This window comes from Engystomops pustulosus, chromosome 2, assembly GCF_040894005.1.
Source record: "Engystomops pustulosus chromosome 2, aEngPut4.maternal, whole genome shotgun sequence".
Taxonomy (NCBI): Eukaryota; Metazoa; Chordata; class Amphibia; order Anura; family Leptodactylidae; genus Engystomops; species Engystomops pustulosus.
Window position 1 is genome coordinate 154,998,212 of NC_092412.1, and position 20,035 is coordinate 155,018,246.

Genomic DNA, 20,035 nt, shown 5'->3' on the forward strand with positions numbered 1-20,035 from the left:
ATTCAGTTTAAAAATAAGATTGTAAATAAGCAATCAAATTTCAGGAGCATTAGCAAAACTGCAACATAGTTGCAACAATAAGAAATTTATACTCGACAGATCTTAACAACCACCTAATTTTAGGTCATGTATTGAAGGATATTTAACTTGTGCACATTTAAATCATGTGATGAAATGCTGCACATCCGGCCAGCGTTGGATTTCTTCCTTCATGTTACCTTAAAGAGAACCCGTCATGCAAAATAACCCCCCTAATCTAAATATATTTTCATAAACTGGTATTAGAAAGCATTGCCTCTATCCCTTCATTGTCCCTCTACATGACTGTAAACCTAAGCAATGAGGTCCTAAAGCTGTATGCAAATGACCTGTGAAATTTCCAATGAGTCATTAGCATATTCAAGCTGTCCAGCTTATTCATAAGTGGGTGGCACAGCCACACCCCCAGTGCTTGACTGACAGCCTGTGTAATGATGTGAGGCCATATAATGATGTGATGGCTGCTCCATGTGCTTGCTGGTGGCCACACCCCCTGCAGCCTGTGTGTGTATAGGAGAGATACAACATCTCCAGGAAGCCATGTTACAGCAGAACATGTCTCTGTGTATTAGGAGGATGCAGCATGTCAGCAGATGCAGCACACACACCAGCAATGCTTTACTATACATTACACACAGACATGAGCAGGGGTAGGAGAGGGGTAACAGGGGTGACAGCACTGCCTCTGACCATGTGACCAGCCTCATTTACATAATAAAGAATAGATGATTTTATAATGATTAATGTATGAAATAAATAGATAAAGGCTGGGATGGGATCTTTGTGAGCTGCTCCAACAGGAAGTGGTGACAGAAATAGTGACAGAGACCTGATGACAGGTGTCCTTTAAGTACTTTCCCTTTCATGCTGTGCTGCATGAATATATCAAATGATTTATTTATTTTTGGTTCCCCAATATTACATGAACGCTTTTTTTTTCCCCCTAGTTTTTATCTACTTACAAATATACTTTGAAAAGCTTTTATGTATTTTTTTTTTTTTTTTTTTTACCAATGGTAACTTTAACAGTAACAGTACCTTCATGGCTAATAATATTTTGGCCCCAGCAGTAACAGTACACTCACTTAATAAACCACCTCCTCTTTGCACCCGAGTGTAGTTCCCCAAAAAAAATTGGTGTCAGCACGCTTGTATTGGTTTTTGAGGCAGAAATTTTCGTTTGTGCCGCTATCGTTTTTAAGATATTAATAAAAGTTTCCAGAGTTCATCAGAGGTCAACCAGCTATCATTTTTAAGGTATGTTAAGGTGTTTAGGATGAACTGCTAAAAAAAACAAACCTAGTGACACGTCTCTGGTTTGATCACCAGAGGGAGCTAGCAAACACATTGTACTTTGTAAGGAATGGACTCTGATGACCTCTGGAAAAAATGACCAATACATTAAAAAACGATAGCGGCACAAACGAAAAGTTTTGCTGCACAAACGTTTGACACCACTTTTGTTTGATTTAGATAATATGGGGGACTGGTTGACCTTTTGAACTTTACAAATTAGTTAATATCTTCAAAACAAAAGAAGCCCAAACAAAAATTTGAGCACAAATGTAGCAGAATTGAATGGCATCAGTTTTGTTGACCTGGTTGACCTCTGATGACCTCTGGAAACTTTTATTAATATCTTAAGAACAATAGCGGCACAAATGAAAATTTCTGCTGCACAAGCCAGTACAAAGGTTTGCCACCAATTTTGTTAGATTTGAACAAGGTGGGGGGGCCAACTTCACTCAGGTCCTCTTTGCTCATGGTAACAGTGCCCCAATAGCCTGAGAAGCAGAGTAGGGCAAACAAGTGAAGAAGAGAGGAGCCATTAAAAATGCATTAGAAGTGGAGTTGCTACCTCTATAGAGAATAGTTATCAGACCTCAGCTATGAAATCCCCTTGCATCCCACAAAGATGGGACAGACCAAGCTATAGTTTCTACAGGACTAAGGCGTAAACTTGTTTGGATGTAAACATGTTTGATTTTAAGGAAACTTCCTTCCTTGTTTGTTGTTTTTCTAGTTCCTTGATCATCTTCTGACTGGAATTGAAGACATATGTGGTCACTATGGCCATCATCATTGGAAGGATAAGTAAGTCTCATCTGTTAATTTGACCTTGATTAACTGCAGACAGCATTAGGTTTTGGCCCTAGAGCAATGGTTCTCAACCTTTTCTAATGCTGTGACCCCGCAATACAGTTCCGCGTGTTGCGGTGACCCCAAACCATGTACAAGACTGTAACGACTATAATACTGCCCCCCATGTACAGGAATATAACTGCTATAATACTGCCCCCCATGTACAGGAATATAACTGCTATAATACGGCCCCCCATGTACAGGAATATAACTGCTATAATACGGCCCCCCATGTACAGGAATATAACTGCTATAATACGGCCCCCCATGTACAGGAATATAACTGCTATAATACGGCCCCCCATGTACAGGAATATAACTGCTATAATACGGCCCCCCCATGTACAGGAATATAACTGCTATAATACGGCCCCCCATGTACAGGAATATAACTGCTATAATACGGCCCCCCATGTACAGGAATATAACTGCTATAATACGGCCCCCCATGTACAGGAATATAACTGCTATAATACGGCCCCCCATGTACAGGAATATAACTGCTATAATACTATAAGCCCTCAATGTTAAATGGGAACTCTGCCGCTAGTGCATTCTCTCATTAGTCATGAGCTCCAATGGTGGAATCAAGGATATTATTTTATCTTTATAGCGGGGATCCAGTAGGGTTGGCCACCCAGTAATCGGCACTGTTGGACATGGGAAACAACAGGCCATTCTTCTCACTGTGTTAAAAGATGGGGAAAAAAACGGCGCTTCACCTCACTGTCCAGATGAAAGGACAAGCTGTCCTCTTTTGGAGATTCCTCCTCTCCCTTAACATCCCCCTCATCCACTTTTAGATTAACATGAGTAGGATAGTAGCACTGATGATGGTGGTGTCATCAGTGCTGACCATATTTGTGGCATATTGGAAGCACTGCAGCGCACCATAATTGTCCCTCATGGAGGCCCACTCGTTAGTGGAGAATGGTGATGGTCAGTACTTTGACTCCCCTGGACGTATTAGAACTCAACTATTGCAAAGGTGCGTGGCCAGCGGCACGTGGAGCAAGACGTGTTAACTCACCGGCAAACAGCAACTACCCCCGTCGGTACCCACCACACAGCAACAGGGTAAGCAGCAGGAGCTGTCTCTGATGTCCCACAGAGCAAAAATAAACGGTCAAAAAAGAGCCTGGCTAAACACTCCTCCTTGAGCCCGTTCTCCAGTCTCAAAATGGCGCTTGCACTAGTGGAGAAGATCAGGATGACCTCCTGCTCTCCAGCGGAGGATCTTATCCAGCTAACCCAAGGATAACGATGACACTGGCAAGCTCACCCCCGGCAAGCATGCTTTCCACCAGATCTCCTATAGCTGCCCAAGCCCCATCCCCCAACAAGCAGCACAACTAAACCCACAAGCAAAAAAGGGAAAGCAAGAGGAGATCAGGAGCAGACCACAGACTTCTTATCAGCAATGTCAGAGAATTGCCTAGTCTCTCACAACACCCCAGGTTACAGAAAACCTAATGAGAGCTTTAATTGCTGACCTAAAGGTATCAAAACATGCCGAACTGCATTCTGTTTTTTCTTATTTACAACAAGAGATAGTGGTCCTAGGCAACAGAACCACTCACATTGAAAACAAAATGGCGTAAATCACTTCTGCACATAATGAAATAGTGGAGGTTGCCAATTCCGTAGAAGAAGTAGTCTATAAAAAGCACAATCGCAGATATGGTAGATCTTTCCAGGAGGAACAATATCAGGTTAAGAGGAGTACCAGAAAGTGTTAAAATAAGAACTCCAGGACTTCCTAACTGATATGTTCGCCAGTATGCTTCTAAATGCGTCAGAATGTGACTTAATTCATAGAGCCCATCACTTGGCTGAACCAAAATCACTCCCTCAATCCGTGCCGAGGGATACAATAGTGAGAATACACTTCTTCCATATAAAAGAGAAACTAATGGAAGCATCCTGCAATAAAATATCTCCTTCTTCAGACTTGTCTTCAGCAAAAAGGACTATACCCTATCTTATTGTTCTGTTATGTATAAAAGTATGTTACTCCTTAGGGTCCAACGTTAAGGGTAACTTTATATTTGCTTATTAAGCCAAAACCTTAGCCATGTGTTAACTATGCTCAGGTAATCTGGAAACCCTGAGTCCTTTATACATGACACTTATGTACATATTTTTGTTAATGTTCCTGTTTACTATGATGTCCACACTGCAGACCTGGTTTTTGTTTAAAAGTATGGTAGCCCATTTTTCTCTGATACACAATACAAAGGTAACTCCCCTACGCTATATGAAATATCTACCAAAGTGTTTCCATTGTTTAGGTGACAAGGCAGAATACTTGGCCAAAGACAAATATGGTTATTAATATTATATCCCTAAATGTTAAAGGGGTATTTCCACAAAGACAAGTTTCTTATATGTACTCAAGATAATAACAGTGAATTAGAGAATGTGTTATTTTGTTATCAAAAATGCAGCATTTCACAGGTATAAGTCCAACCTGTCTCTATCAATCCTGGTGTACACAATTTCAGTTGCCCCTAGACACGACCAAGTAACTTCTGACTTTGGGTCGGGCGCCATCTTGGATTTCTGTGTGGGATCGTTGAGCTGAGATTTCTGTCTGTCTCTGCTCTGTGCCTGTAGCCACGCCCCCTGCACGGAGCTCAGAGACTCACTGATTACATCCTACCAGGAGATCGTGAGCAGAGAGAGAGGCTGCAAACTACGAGCTACAAGGAGATAAGGGATCCGGGGGAAGGGGGAGGCAGGCACATATCTGTGAGATGTAGAGTTCACAGCGTAACAGTGTAAAAGTCTGTCAGCCTCTGTGTTATAGGCATCATGCATCTCTGATGTGTCTCATCTCTTTATGTGTTAGTACAATGTAAGAAGCCAGATGAAAGTGAATATAAACCCAGTACCCTGATAATGTAACCACATTGTCACCCCCACAGAACTAGATGGATAATACAGTAAAGTGTCTGTTTAGAGGCCCCGCCCGCACTCTGGGATTTTACACTGAGCAGCATAAAGAGTGATGGGAGCTAAAACGGCAATACAACTGAGTAACGTTGTAAAGTAAGGGGTTATAATTACCTCTATTGTGTTAACATCCCTAGGGGATTGAAAAGTGAGCTTTTTCTTTCATGGGAAAACCCCTTTAAGGGATTAAATTCACCTTTTTAAAAGATCCTTAGTTTTGAAAGAAGCTAGGATTCAGAAAGTTGACTGACATCTTATGTCTCCAAGAGACTCATCTCCAGGAATCTGACATAACTAGGCTAAGAAATAAAAATTCCCCACACATTTTTACAGCTGCAGCACAGAATAAGAAAGGGGCAGTGGCTATAGCCATTCACAACTCGCTCTCGTTTTCATTAAATAAAGCATAAATAGATAACGAAGGGAGATGCATCATCATTAATTGTAGAATAAACAACCTGGTGTATTGTAGCAGTGTATGCTCCAAACAGGAATCAAAAGAAATTTATGGAACACATCTACACTGAGGGGGGAAAAAAACTAGATCTCCTGTAATAGTGGTGGATTATAATGCTATTATATGGCCTATAGTTGACTCTATCTCCCAAAAAAGAAAGACCGACTCCTCTTTTCTCCCAGACAAAATAGTTCCTCACCAAATGCTGTATGCAGACTATACAACTACTTGATACAAAACAAAAAATACACAAACCCAACTCTATCTTATATTAACCCCTTAGCGCGCCGTAGCTGTACTGCGCGGGGTCCTGCGATTAGCACTCTGCGCCGTACGGTGCGGAGGCAATGCCAGCTTGGCACCGGAGCCGAGCCGGCATCGGGGTGGTGGGGTGTCAGCGGTAATCTACTCCGACCGCGAGTGTTTAACCCGTTAAATGCTGCGGTCAGCGCGACTGTGGCATTTAGCTTACCTTTGGGGCGTCTTTCCCCCACGATGCCCCCCCCCCATCTCCCCACGCCTTTTTCGAGGGACGCCGATCGTTGCTAAGGCAACCCTGGGGTCCGATCAGGACCCCAGAGCTGCCTGCTGGCAGTGCCTGAAAGATAGCGTTTTTGACCTCATCTTAAAGGCACAGTGTCAGCCTATGCATGTGCATAGACTGACACTGCTAATACCCTGCAAAACATTAGTATTGCAGAGTATTATCATGAACAAGCAATCAGATGATTGCTTGTTCATGTCCCATGGTGGAAACAGTAAAAAAAAAAAAGTTTTTTAATAAAAAATTAAGTAATCAATAAAAATGTCCATAAGCCCCATAACATCTAAAGAAAAATATAACGCTGAAAAAAGTCTAAATCATAACACAAACCCCACATATATAGTATCGCCGCCTCCTTAACAATCCATAGAATAAAATTAAATAATTATTGAACTAGTACAATGAACGTCGTAAAAAAAACCTTTAAAAACCTGCCAAAAATGATTCAAAAAATATTCAAGTCTGGTATCCCCGTAATCGTATCGTCCCATAGAATAAAGATAACATGATTATTAATCTATATGGTGAACACACACAAAAAAAAGTAAAAATCCAGTACAGAATTGATGCTATTCTACTCCTGATCTCAAAGTTCCAAAATTTTCAACAATAGGTGATACCAACCCCAAAATGGTAACACTGGAAAAAGCATCTCTTCCCGCAAAAAACATGCCGTCACATGGCCCCAATAACAAGAAAGCGAAAATTTTATTGCCTGCAAAATGGGCCATTGAGGAAACTAAAATCCTGGCAGCTGCAGGGTGCTCCTTCCCTTCTTCGCCTCGCCCTGCGCCCATAAAACAAGTAGCGGCCACATGTGGGGGGTCTCTGTACTTGGGAGGAATTGCATAACAAATGGTATGGGCGGTTTTCTTTTTATCTTTTGGAAATGTGTAAATTTTAGGGCTAAATGAACGTATAACCGACAAAATTTGACCATTCTAAATTTCACCTCCATTTTGATTCAATTATTATGAAGATCTCAAAAGGTTAACAATCTTCCTAAAATCGATATTCTATTTGTAAATGCGTGACATCAAAATAAATTATCCAGACATTTCAAAAATGATAAATGTAAAGTATACAAATTGGAAATGTTAATCAGCTATTTATTTAGGTGGTAAATCTATCTGCCTTAAAACGCGATGATTTCGAATTTTTTCTATATTTTTTTTTTTTAAATAAAACAAAATTTATCAGCCAACATTTACAACTAAAATGAAGTACAACATGTGGGGAAAAAACAGTCTCAGAATCGCTTTGATAAGTAACAGTGTTCCAAAATTATAACCATATAAAGCGACGCATGTCAGAATACAAAAAATGGGGCTGAGCCTAAAGCTACAAAATGGCTGCGTCCTTAAGGGGTTAAAAGTTGAGCAGGTACCTAAATTCTGAGCCTTCTAACATTCTAGTAAAATATGTGGAATCTTAAAAAACCATGGCAACATAAAGCAGACATTTGGGAATGTAAGTTATGAATTTATTTTGGTGCTACGACCATCTGCATCAAAAGTAGAGAATTCAGAACTTTAGAACTTTTTTTTTCCCCCCAAAACTAAACACAAAAGATATCATCCAAATCTTTAAACTAATTTGAAGTACAATGTGTCACGAGAAAACAATCTCAAAATCCACTGGATATCTCATAGCGTTCCAAAGCTATAACCACTTATAGTAACACAGGGCAGATTTGAAAAATGGGGCCGCGTCCTAGATTTGCACCTTTTCACTCTTCCACATCTCCTGCTGATCACCTAAGACTTTGTGAGGCCTCTTCCTCTGAACTATTATTGCTTTTGTTCCATGTCTAGGACATCATTATCACTCCTAAAATCTTTTTCCACCAAACTCTCGCCGCTGCCTTCCTTGTCAGTCTCCACATTGCAGAAAGCCAGAGAGTTGGCACATTGGTTTCATCATCTTGGTAGATGTCCTGGGATGGTCCGCTGTCCACATCCCCATACTCCAACACAAGTTGTTGGGCATCGAAATCTATGTCTGCAACTGTGGCAGGGGTATGGCTTGTGGAATCCCAGCAAGGAAAGTTATCATAGACCATTAGTGACTGCTCTCACCAGTGGCTGAGGTGGCTCTGCTGTTTTGAACCAGTGTTGGTGGAGGGCTGTGGACAATCCAATGAAACTTAAGGCACTCTTTGCGATGTGATTGACCAATGTCTAACTTCATCTAGCTTCTCCATTCTGAGAGCACTAATTTGGCCTACAAGAATACACTGCAAACCCTGTTGCCTGCTTGCTCCAGAGGAAGTTGTAGTAGGCACAGGTGTAACACATCCTCTCCCTGTAGCACCAGCTCCAGCAGCATTTCCCTGTGCCTTATTTAATGCTTTCTTCATTTTCACACACTCAGATTCTTGTTGCTGCACTATATGACTGTACAATAAGAAGTTCCATTGCGCATGTCAAGTTCCTTGACTTCGGAGTTGGAGTGCACAGTGGACAGCCTGGCCTAAATAGCGTAATATGACAAATGTGAAGTATAATTCTCCACAAGTGTTACCTTTTGCTGTTCATGTTATGTGAATAAACTATATGTAATTTCCGTTTTAAATTGCCCATAGGCCTAACCATATCTTATATTCATTGCAGATTGAACCGTTTTAACAAGACTTATGTGAAGAAGTGCCTTATTGCAGGGGAGAGGTCTACAGAACCACAGCTCATTGCCTTTTATCATAAAATGGAGATGAAGCAGGCAATAGAACTGGTAGAGAGTGGTGGCATTGGAAAAATTCCATCTGCTGTATCTACTGTGTCCATGCAGTAAGTGCAGAAGTTAGATTCTTAAAATATGAGTCTTTGCAGGTTGAAATAAAATTATGAATATTTACGAAGCTTCTGTTTGGGAGGATATTTACAAATCTCTCTCTGCAGGAATATTCAACCAAAACCTAAGCCATCCGCTAGAGTTATTCCAACACTATCTAAAGTCAAAGAGGAGGAGATCCGCAAGATTCTTCGCAACAATTTACAGAAGACGAGACAAAGGGTAAGAAGATTGAAATAGTTTAGGCTTATTTATGGTATTAAGCATTCAATTTTAGATATTAGATATTATTTGATCTGTTTAACCAATTTTCATATACTAAAACGCTGCTTTGTTTATTCACATCTAGCTACGCTCTTACAATCGTCACACTTTGGTTGCTGATCCTTATGAAGAAGCTTGGAACCAGATGTTACTGAGAAGACAGAAAATGCATCAAATAGAACAGCGGGTAAGTGTGCTATGAATTGTAGATGTAAAAAGAATTTGCAATATGCCATGAAAACTTTAGTCTTCCTGTTCTGCCAGACTCTCTCATTTTACATTTTTCAGTAGAAGTAGGTTTGGGTCAATGAATACACAAAATGCAATTCTTTTACTTGAATACAGAGGTCATTTTGAAAAGAATCTTTTATAACGATAGATTATAGTACTGGCATTGTTCATATATATAAATAATATGCAAAGAAAGTAGTTTTTTTGGGGGGGGGGGGCAGAAATTTCATGACCGCAACGGGAGACAAAATTGTAGAAATGGGAGTATTGCTGTATGCAGAATTTAGTTTAAAGGAGTGAACAAGTCAAAATTTCGCTTGCTTTTATTCCAGGCTGCTAATTATCTAACTGTTCCTGCACACAAATTGGATTCACCAACTCTTTCCAGAGCACGTGTTGGTTCCGGTAAGCAATGTGACTGATGTCAAAATGTCATCTATTTGTGATTTAATGATAATCCTTAAAGGAATCTACCATTTTTTTCAAAGTTACCAACACCTACACTTGTCCTCCTCTAATCTTAAAACACAGGGATCACCTAGAAATGAGACTTATAAAAAGCAGGCCGGAGTGCAGGGGCAAAATGTCCGGCACTCCGGGCTGTTAATTATGTACGCCTCTCGCACCTCCCTCTCCCATGCTGGAAGAAGGAGGTGTTTTCACACGGGGGCGTACATAATCAAAAGACTAGGTTCAAGATGAAGAAGAGGGCAGGTGAGTATGTATAGGTGTTTGTTACTTTGGTAAAGTGGTAGATTTCCTTTAAAATCCACCCTTTCGTGACCAAGATTACTGGTACCTGAATGTCCAGGTCATATTTTGCAGTTATTCTTTTCTTGAAAATAATGGAACATTTGGACATATTATTTATAAAGCTCCATTGATTCCATGGTTCTGTACAATCAATAAGGGGTTTACATAAATTACATATTTCATTACCTTGCTTTTTTATAACATGTGAGACTTTAGCTTAGAACGTATTTTTTTTTTTCTCCTTATAGAATTAGCAAATTACTAAGAATGTGAAAATAATTCTTTACACTAACGTGGCTTCCTTCAATATTTTGGCTGTACTTGCTAAGCTTTCATATGCCGAAATCAATACATTTAAGCCCTATCAAAAAATGCTTGAAAAATGCTCACTTTGGCTTGTAATTTACTTGCCATCACAATCACCAGGACTGTGCCAGTAAAATTGTCACATTGCACCTTTGTCTCCTCAGTGGCTGATTTCATTCTTTATTAGTCACCTGTTGAGCATTAGTTGCTGCATTATCAGTTTCTCCTCCCTGATGTCCCTTGAAAATTTCCAGTGCACTACAATGCATGTTAGTCCACTGTATGGTCTTTTACAAAGAAAGTGTTCTTTGGCTGGATAGAGTGTAATGGTAGCAAAAACGCAAGTATTTGCCTCACTGTATTACAAAAAAAGTATTCCCCAACACACTCCTTTGTCTCAGATAACCATTTAGACACATGACCGTCAGGGGGACAAATGTCCGGCCGTAAGCTTGCAGCCGTACATACATAACCCATAGAATCTAATGGCGCACAGGCTTTGTACGGTGAACGTAACAAGCACTCACTGTTCCGAGCTTAACCATCTTTGGCCGTGTCTACGGCCGTGCAGCTACTATTTTCTACGGAAAGGGGCAGGAAAGGCAACCCTCACCCCCTCCTCCTCTCCCGTGCGTTGACGTGTGCCCGCAGGCCACAGCACGGCGGGCATACGTTAGTCTGCCTGAGCCCTTACAGTGAATCAATATTCTAAATTTACTGAAAATCATAAAATGTATTGGGGTTTGCAAACCCTGAGATCAGTACATCAAACGGGTAAAGAGGGGGGTGATACACAACCACAACAATCTATCGAGTGCTGAAACACAATCCAGTGATACCATGTTTTTTTTTTCTTCTTTTTGTACAATTGAGCGTCAGTATACAGAAACAGAACATCAGATAATGGGATAATCAGGACCAAAATTTAGCCAGCACACTACACCACTTCTCTTCCCACAAGGAGTATCTTGAAGCCCACCTTTAGTATCCTATGACTTAGGAATGGTGTATAAAGAGGATCTCTCTGTTCAGTTGTCTGGGACAAACCTTAATCTCTCTCACAGTTCAACATGTGCTTGGAATAGAATGTCTCTGGTTTCTAACTGGTTGTTCTTCCCACCAAAGTGATGAGCCCATTCATAGGCAGAGGGGATTCCAAGGGAAGCCAGGTAATGTCAAATTTGTAGTGGGCTCTCCTCCCCTGTTCAGTTATGTTGGTCAACTCTGTAGAGGTTTCCTTCCTGAAAGTACTTAGCCCTGGCTACTGTCAACCCATCATCCCTACACCCTACAATCCAGACCCGGTGTGTAGTCCAGGTAACCCAGAATGGATTTTGGGGAGTGAGTTCAGGTGAGATGTCTTGTCTAGAGAAAACGTTCCTAATGGTTTCCTAAGAAGGTCCAGTGGTGGGATACACATGGAAGTGGGGTTGTGGTCCCCAGTCAATATGCAAATGGTGAATGTCCGACTGGTAAGCTACAAAGTCAGGGAGTCAGATCTCTCTCTAGAGCAGTGGTTCTCAACCTTTCTAAGGCTGTGACCCCGCAATACAGTTCCTCATGCTGTGGTGACCCCAAACAATGCAACTTGCAGTAAAAACACAGTAAAATTGCGGCTCCGATGGCTTTAGGCGACCCCCGATTTTGGTCGTTTGACCCCCGCTGGGGTCCCCACCCACAGGTTGAGAACCACTGCTCTAGAGAATTTGTAGAATAAGCATTTGGCATTCTAGCCATTCACATATTAGGTGTGATTATTTTTTTTCATTGACATTAAATAGATTTTTTTTTAAAAATCGTTGCAACTGCTACTTTCTCATTTGCATCCTAGTCTGTCCCATGCAAAAATCTGTTGGCTTGCAAAATGAAAACACATATACACCATGAACGGCACATGAATGAGGGCTGTGTCATTTTTTTTTTTTTATATAGAATCAAATGATAGGGTGGCATTTATTTTTTTGGCCTATCATCAGTGGCATAATATGTAAGGCAAAAACAGAATAAGATACTGATGTAAACCTGACAATTCATGTGTAACAATCCTTGATTGGACCCATTTTTTTTTTTTTCCTTGTTCAGAGCTGTGATGGTGTTACTGTTTATACACACCTACATATGTGATAGAGCTATTAGCAGATCTTTTATGCAAACATTAGCTTGTCTTGTGCTAAAGTGACAACATTATTACTTGCACTGTATTCGCACTGAAATTAGCTTCAAGCTACTATTAATTTTCTTTACTTCTATTGTTCCTCTAATCAGATCCAATCACTTACGAGCCTAAGTCAGATTCAGAGAATCTTCCCGTAATCACAATTGACCCAGCATCCCCTGAATCTGTGGATCTAATTGATGAGACACAAGAGGAAGAAGAGGATGAAGGTGGGATTACCATGGTAGCCCGAGAACCCCCTTCTCCTGGGGCAGATGATGTGTTTGATCCCAGCGAAAGCCCAAACACACAACGCTTACAAAGATGTCTGAGTGATCCTGGACCCCAGCCTGAAGAAAACCAACCTTTCCTGCCAAAAGAAGAGTGATCCGTATGTAACTGGACTGAAGGAAATCGGACAGCCGATGGTCATTTTACACTCCTCATACCTTTCTTCCCAATCTGTTTTCTTTCATGATTTCTTTTTCATTCTGTAATTCCAGATGTTATCACCTATTTATGATTTAGTTTTTTCATTTGCTTGGGGTCTTGTATGCCTTTATTGCCATATTTTTATATATTCTTTATTTTATATTTCTAACCAAAGAAATTTGAATTACTGTTTATTTTGGTGTCCTATATATTTTATTGCTCTTTTATATACATGGTTATAGGTCTTAAGTTCTTTATACTAATAATTTGTTAAAAACAGATCCAAGTCTGTATCACTTCATACACCAAGGTATAGGAAATTCAGGCTTCCTCTGTGGACATCAGTCATGTCTGCAAAGGTAACATCTGGTGTGTTATATGCACAGATATCTTTCATCACATTTAGTATATCTTCATGAAGGATACTAAAGCTTGCTTTCCAGCTGCTAATTCTGTACATGTGAATGTCTGATGGAACCATTAATATGCGCACACTAATGTAACCCTTACAACCCCACACACCAGCAGTAAGTGTATAAATCATCAAGGTACTCCTGCTTCATGCTTCCGTTCCTCACCCCTTCATAGGGTACCAATAACATTACAAGAGTGGCACATTTTATTTACCTTTTGGATGTATCAGAAACATGTGCTCGGCTTTTGTCCTTATGAATAGATGTATAAGCCAATTAGATAAACCAGATATTGGGTGAGTTCTGTAACAATGATAGTGAGTGTGCAGTCATGTTTGGGGAACAAACACCTCTTAAGCATCAGCAATGCTTCTACAGTTGAAGACAATGATTGTGCAATAATAGTACTATGTTTTGTGAACGCTAGTGTGAAGGAGATGCACACATGTATCATGTGCCTTTGCTCTGCACTTAGAGGAATGTGTCGATGAGAAGGAGAGAAGTGTCTACATTCACGGGTGTCCAGAGATGCCTTTGCATGTGCAGTTCTCCCACACAGAGTGGTTCTTTGCAGCCTACTGTATAAAAGTGAATTGTTTTCTGGTTTCTATGTATGGACTATGGAAGAATTTTTTTTTATATTATTTAGGAACTAGTAAATAAATTTATGATTTTTAATGTGGTCTCTTTATTTACATTTTCTTATTGTGTAGAAAAATTTTCCATCATACATGGAGTACTTTAACCCTTCAGTGACTGCTGTATTGTGTCTTTTTATTGTCTTTTCCCACAAACACAAGTTAGGGCCTATCCACTGGATAGGGCCCAACTTGCTGATTGTGGGGGTCTCCGTGATGAGACCCCCACAGATCACAAAAAAAAGGGGTCTGGCGTACCTCCTTCGGGGCCCCTCAACATTTTAGCTCTATGGAGCTCCCGGAGATCAATTTCCTTCAGCTCCATAGAGCTAAATGAAGCAAAACGGTCATCCGAGGCTGTCTGCTCCATTACTCTGACGGAGGTACGTGGAGCCCCATCGAACCCCTCGATTTTGCGATCTGCGGGGGTCTCATCACGGAGACCCCCACCACTCAGCAAGCTAGGGCCTAACTTGTGTTCGTGGGGAAAACCCTTTTAGGGTACCGTATTTTCCGGACTATAAGGCGCACTTAAAAGCCTTGGATTTCCTTGGAAATCCAAAGTGCGCCTTATAGTCCGGTGCGCCCTATGTATGGCACAGGGCAGCGGACCATACTTACATAGGTCCCCGCTACCGGAGACAGCAGATCTCCAGCGGGAACTGCAGACCACGCGGCACGAACAACTTCTGCCGCGTGGTCTGCAGTTCCCGCTGGAGATCTGCTGTCTCCGGTAGCGGGGACCTATGTAAGTATGGTCCGCTGCCCTCCTCCACCTCCCCCTCACCTTCCCCACGTCGCCGCGTCTCTTCTCGGCGTCGCGTCCCTTCGGGTCTCCGCTCCGCCCCCGGACCTCCGCCACGCCCCCGACCCTGCGCCTTATATATGGAATTATTACATATATAAGGCGCATCGGACTAATGCGCCTTATATTCCGGTGCGCCTAATGGCCCGGAAAATACGGTACTTCTTCTGCTATGGCACCTTTCTACAATAGAAGATTGCAGGAAATCCTGTCACTAACGCCCAGGATCGGAAAAGCTCTGATCCTTGGTGTTAAACCCATTAAACAAAGCAGTCAAACGTACATTGTGGTGTTTAAACAGGTGCAGAGGGAGTAAGCCCCCTCTGCCACCCATCAGCACCCCAGAGCAGCAATTGTGGGGTGCTGAAAACCTCACAGGCAGAACATGGGTCCACTGAGGAACCCCTAAGCTGCCACCATGCCAGACACATGGCCCGATAAATGCATGTCAATATCTACATAGATAGCGTAGTGCATCATAGAAGATATCAAGTCCTCTCCTGTCAGTGCCACCTTGTATTGCAAAGTAATACAAAAATATGTTAAAGACTTTTTTTATATCCTGTATTTAAAAAGTATAAAAAAATAAACGAAAAACTATCCCAGATTTTTTATTTTTTTTTTTAGCTTCTCCTCCATCATACAATTATATTATACAAAAAATATAGGGAGAGTCAGCTCACCTGAAGCTTATGCTTTTATTGCCTATTTTGGACTCCTTGAGCAAGAATAGCCTTGGCATGAAGTACAGCAATTATGAACAATGGCTTTATTGGAACATGTTTAACTCCTTCAGGACAGATCAGCCCCATTTTTTTGTATTTTGACATGCATTGTTTTATATGGTTATAACTTTTGAACACTTTTACTTGTCAAAGCGATTCTGAGACTGTTTTCTGTCACATGTTGTACTACATTTTAATAAACCTCATTTTAAAAAAAATAATTTTTTGAAATTATCTGATTTTCAGGCAGATGCTTTTACCACCTGAATTAGGTGGTAAAAACCACCTGAATAACATTTTCCCATATTTCTGCTTTTACGTTTTCCTAATTTTTGATCTGGATAATTTATTTTGATTTCACACGGCTTACAAATCGAACATCGGTTTTCCATATTTTCAAGGAGATTTCAGAATTGACTTTTTTGAGGATCATTATTGTTTTTAATAAAATTTTAAATTTTAGAAACCCCCTATATATCAAACCATTTTCAAATCTGCACCCCTCAAACTATCAGAAACAGCTTTTAGGAAGATTGTTAACTTCTATGAAGATGTCAGGGGGTTATTAAAACTGTAGATGAAAAATGGTCCAATTTTGTCAGTAATATGTTCATTTAGCCCAGAAATTTACACGTTCACAAAATATAAAAACAGAAAACCCATCTTAAAATTTGTTATGCAATTTCTCCTACGGAGACACCCCACATGTGGAGTGTAGTTGTTGTAGAGGCGCAGAAGGGAAGGCACGCCATGCAGCTGCCAGTTTTGCCTTATAGAATTTAGTGGTTTTTAGTTGGTTCATGGCACACTTTCTAGAGCTATAAATATTTGTTTTCCATTAATTTTGCAATGCAAGGGCGTATTATTTGCAGAATGTGATGCATTTTTCAGTGTTACTATTTTGGTGAAAATGTATTAACTTTTTTTTGTTGTAGAAAAAAAAAACATATGCTGAAATTGTTAGCTTTTTAACTTTTGTTTTTTTTTTTTTCAACATATACCCTAATTAATATGTTAAGTGTATTCAACGGGTCAGTACGATTACTGCAATACCTAATTTCTATACTTCTGCTTAAGTTTTACAAAAGTTTTATACAATAAAACTTCCTGTGGGGGAAAAAAAAATCTATAGCATTTGCAACACCATTTTCCAAATAGCATAACTCTTAATTTTGGTTCTAAATATCTGGATGAGAGCTTTTCTTTTGTGGGACATGTTCTGCTTTACAACAATATCATTTTTGTATTAATGTTTTTTTTTAATTGTATTTTATATGGGACACAATAGGTAAAAATCATAATTTTTGGTTTTTTAAAGGGGACCTGTCACCTATATAAAAAAAAAAAAAAAAAAGCCACTTTTGTAAGCAGCTCTTAAAGCTAGCAGTTTATCACTGCTAAAAATAGGCAAGCGCTAGCAGACATTGCCGCATAGTTCAATAGTATGCATTATTCATGTAAGGGATGTCTGAGGTGCTGCTTCTCCACCGGACCGCCCCTCCCACTCCATAGGCTGGCGGTGACTGCTGAGCTTCATGTGGCACTCAGACTCTCCTAGTCCCACCCTCTCATGAATATGCTGGTCGTTTCTATCGTACAGCGCGGCAGCGTCTGCCAGCTCTATCGGAGGGTTCCGATAAAGCTAGAAGTTTATCACTGCTAAAAGTAGGCTAGCGTTAGGAGCTGCTTACTTTAGTGCCTTTGTTATAAGTGACAGGTCCTTTTAAAATATTTATTCGGCGTGTGGGGTTATCATAATAAGTTTGTTTTGTTGTATGCGTAATTACAAATGTGGTGATACTACATATGTTGGGTCTGTATGGTGATTTTTGAGTTAAAATATGCACACTTTGGCATGGCACGGTTAAAAATTGTAATTTTGTAATATAGCCGTAATTGAGGATCTTTACCAAAATGCGTATGATGAGCGTTTACCAGAAGGCTGATCCCCTGGTGAAAATAAGTTTTTACGCCTCTGCCCTATATAAGATGACTGGTTTTATAAACTGAACACTAGACTTGAGAATCATTCAGTCCCATAAAAAGTGTTTGGAGCGGTAGTGTCCATGAAAACGGGTTTCAGGAACGCCAAGTGATCAGACCACACTGATTTAGAAGTTTGGGGAAGAATACAGATCCTCTCATGTTTAAAGGATCCTTCTTATGTAAGGATTCTCCAAAGTGCTATTTTTTTTAATTTTTTTTATTTTTTTTTAATATGGGTTATACATCAACATCTAACAAATGTTTTATTATAGCTCCTTGTATGAGCAAGCTCTACACCAAAGAAATACATAAAATTTCTATAACATAAATCACAAACAACACTATTAATGTGCTACAGAAAACAAACTGTTATTTGTACATCAGAACACCTTAAAGCCACAATTTAAGGCCTTTAGGATCGGGCAGAGTTGAGTTGAATTTGTGCTGCCAGCCACAACCTAATACAAGCCGGGGTGGTATACTAAGGAGCACAGAAAAGAAATTGTCACAGAAAAAGCTGGAGGTTATACACAGAAAGTCAACAAAAGCAAAGCCCCTAACCGCAGAACTAGAAAGGAATTGTTGCTGAGGCATTGGGGAGCAGGGCATGTGGAGCTATAAGGATGTGGGTGAGCACTGATAGGCTGTCCAGGTATACACCGCCCACATCCTAAAGGGAGCTGGAACATGGCAGGACACGGCGACTGAATGTAAGCTTGTGACAAGGAATGCAAGTCACTATCCCTTCTATGACCTGTGACCACAAACATCCATCACCCCCTATGGTGCCTAACTTCACAGCTGCAGCCCTAAATGCCTATAGCCCTGACTGGAACCTATCCCTATGATAACTGGCCCTGTTGCCGGCCTATCCACGCGGTTAGGCCACAAGGAACATAAACAATTAGAGAGGATAGGTGTAACGTCTATGAGGTTGATGCTATGAGACTAAGCAAGTGTTGTGTTAAGATAACTCTGAAGACAATATTAAAGACTATTATGACTAAGCTACAGGTTACATATAGAGGTAACGAACACATTTCACAAACCTTACAAAACGACTTTGAAAGATTCAAATTTCAATTTAACCCCAATTCCCCATTGGCTTTATATTACAATCTTTAGAAAACCCACCTCCACAAATTTGCTACTACAGTGGGGATCTGATTAATCAACAGCCCTTAAAAGAGGTATTCAATTTGGGCAGTAACTGAGGGTATAGAGAAATTGTTCCTCCCTGAGTGAATATAAAAAACAAGCCATGGGGGAGGCTAGACATGCATCGGAGTAGCTCCTGCACTAAACCCCTATGTTCAGCTGCAATACTCTGCTATCCAGCACCCTATCATCCTGCAGATGGGACCAAAGAAGCGGGGAGAGCCCAAGACACAGTGTGCTCCCCTCAAAAGAACAGCTACCCGAGGGATCGGGAGATTTCTAACCCCCAATGCAGCCACCTCACCTTCGCCACGTGGCGCTAACATGGTGACCGGTCCCACCGCACCATCCACCTCCCAGAACGCACTCACCTATCACCGGGAACAAAACCAGCTTGGAGACTGGCACTGTGAAGGATTCCCCAGGTACTGCCGGCTGGATGCAGGGCCAGGGCAGCCGTGGCTGTGGAGGCTGTTCTGGATACCAAGATGGTGGCGCCCGTAGCTCCTGTCAGCACCGCGCAGCAGGACAGCACATCGGAGCGCCCACAGTGCTCTACAGCAACACCAGCCCATATGCAGATACCTGAATCCTGGACCCCTGAAGGTGCAGCCTCGGCTACAGAGGTGAGCCCGAGCATTAGTATACAACAGCATATGGCTGTTATAGCCACACTTGTCACCCCTCTGCCAGGGAACATGAGTCTTGCGAACAGGCACTGCTGCCTACAGCACATCTGGACCCCCTCTCCATCAGAGATTCTTGGTCCAGTGCCCCTGCAGTCACATACCCCTGTGGACCATAAGGCAGCAAGTGTTAACTGGTCTACAGAATGCACCACTCGGGTGCTTCCACTTGCCACACTCCCTAGCTCCAGTGAAGTCTCCACTCCACTACCATCTAGCCATGTCCCTGACAACCTCCATCCTACTGTCCTCTGTCCATCCCAAGGAGAAGAATGGCCACTCACCCCAGTGGACTACTCACCATTGCCCATGCCTCATTACCATATGCACCCCAATACTCATCTGGGACAGACCATAAAATGTCACCTTACTCGACACATTCTTCCCCATTGCCCCAGCATACACAAATGCTGATGCCTGAGCTACCACCTGCTCTTCCATCACAAGAATTTGGGGCATTAGTGGATCTGTCAATCCTTCATGCCCATCTTTGCTCTATCCCTACTAGGGAAGACATGAAAAGTTACATAGCACATTTGGAACAGTCCTATGGGAC

At 41.2% G+C, this 20,035-nt stretch overlaps 1 protein-coding gene across 1 annotated transcript in view; it reads left to right on the forward strand.

The window, feature by feature from the left end:
* SLC9A1 (solute carrier family 9 member A1) overlaps positions 1-14,159 on the forward strand; it is a 39,689-nt gene extending 25,530 nt beyond the window's left edge. The window contains exons 7-12 of the mRNA XM_072137021.1: positions 2,063-2,133; positions 8,750-8,923; positions 9,035-9,149; positions 9,277-9,378; positions 9,755-9,827; positions 12,747-14,159. Coding sequence (XP_071993122.1) covers positions 2,063-2,133; positions 8,750-8,923; positions 9,035-9,149; positions 9,277-9,378; positions 9,755-9,827; positions 12,747-13,024 — 813 coding nt within the window. The 3' untranslated portion in view covers positions 13,025-14,159. The remainder of the gene's footprint in view (positions 1-2,062; positions 2,134-8,749; positions 8,924-9,034; positions 9,150-9,276; positions 9,379-9,754; positions 9,828-12,746) is intronic.
* The last annotated feature ends 5,876 nt before the right edge of the window (positions 14,160-20,035 follow it).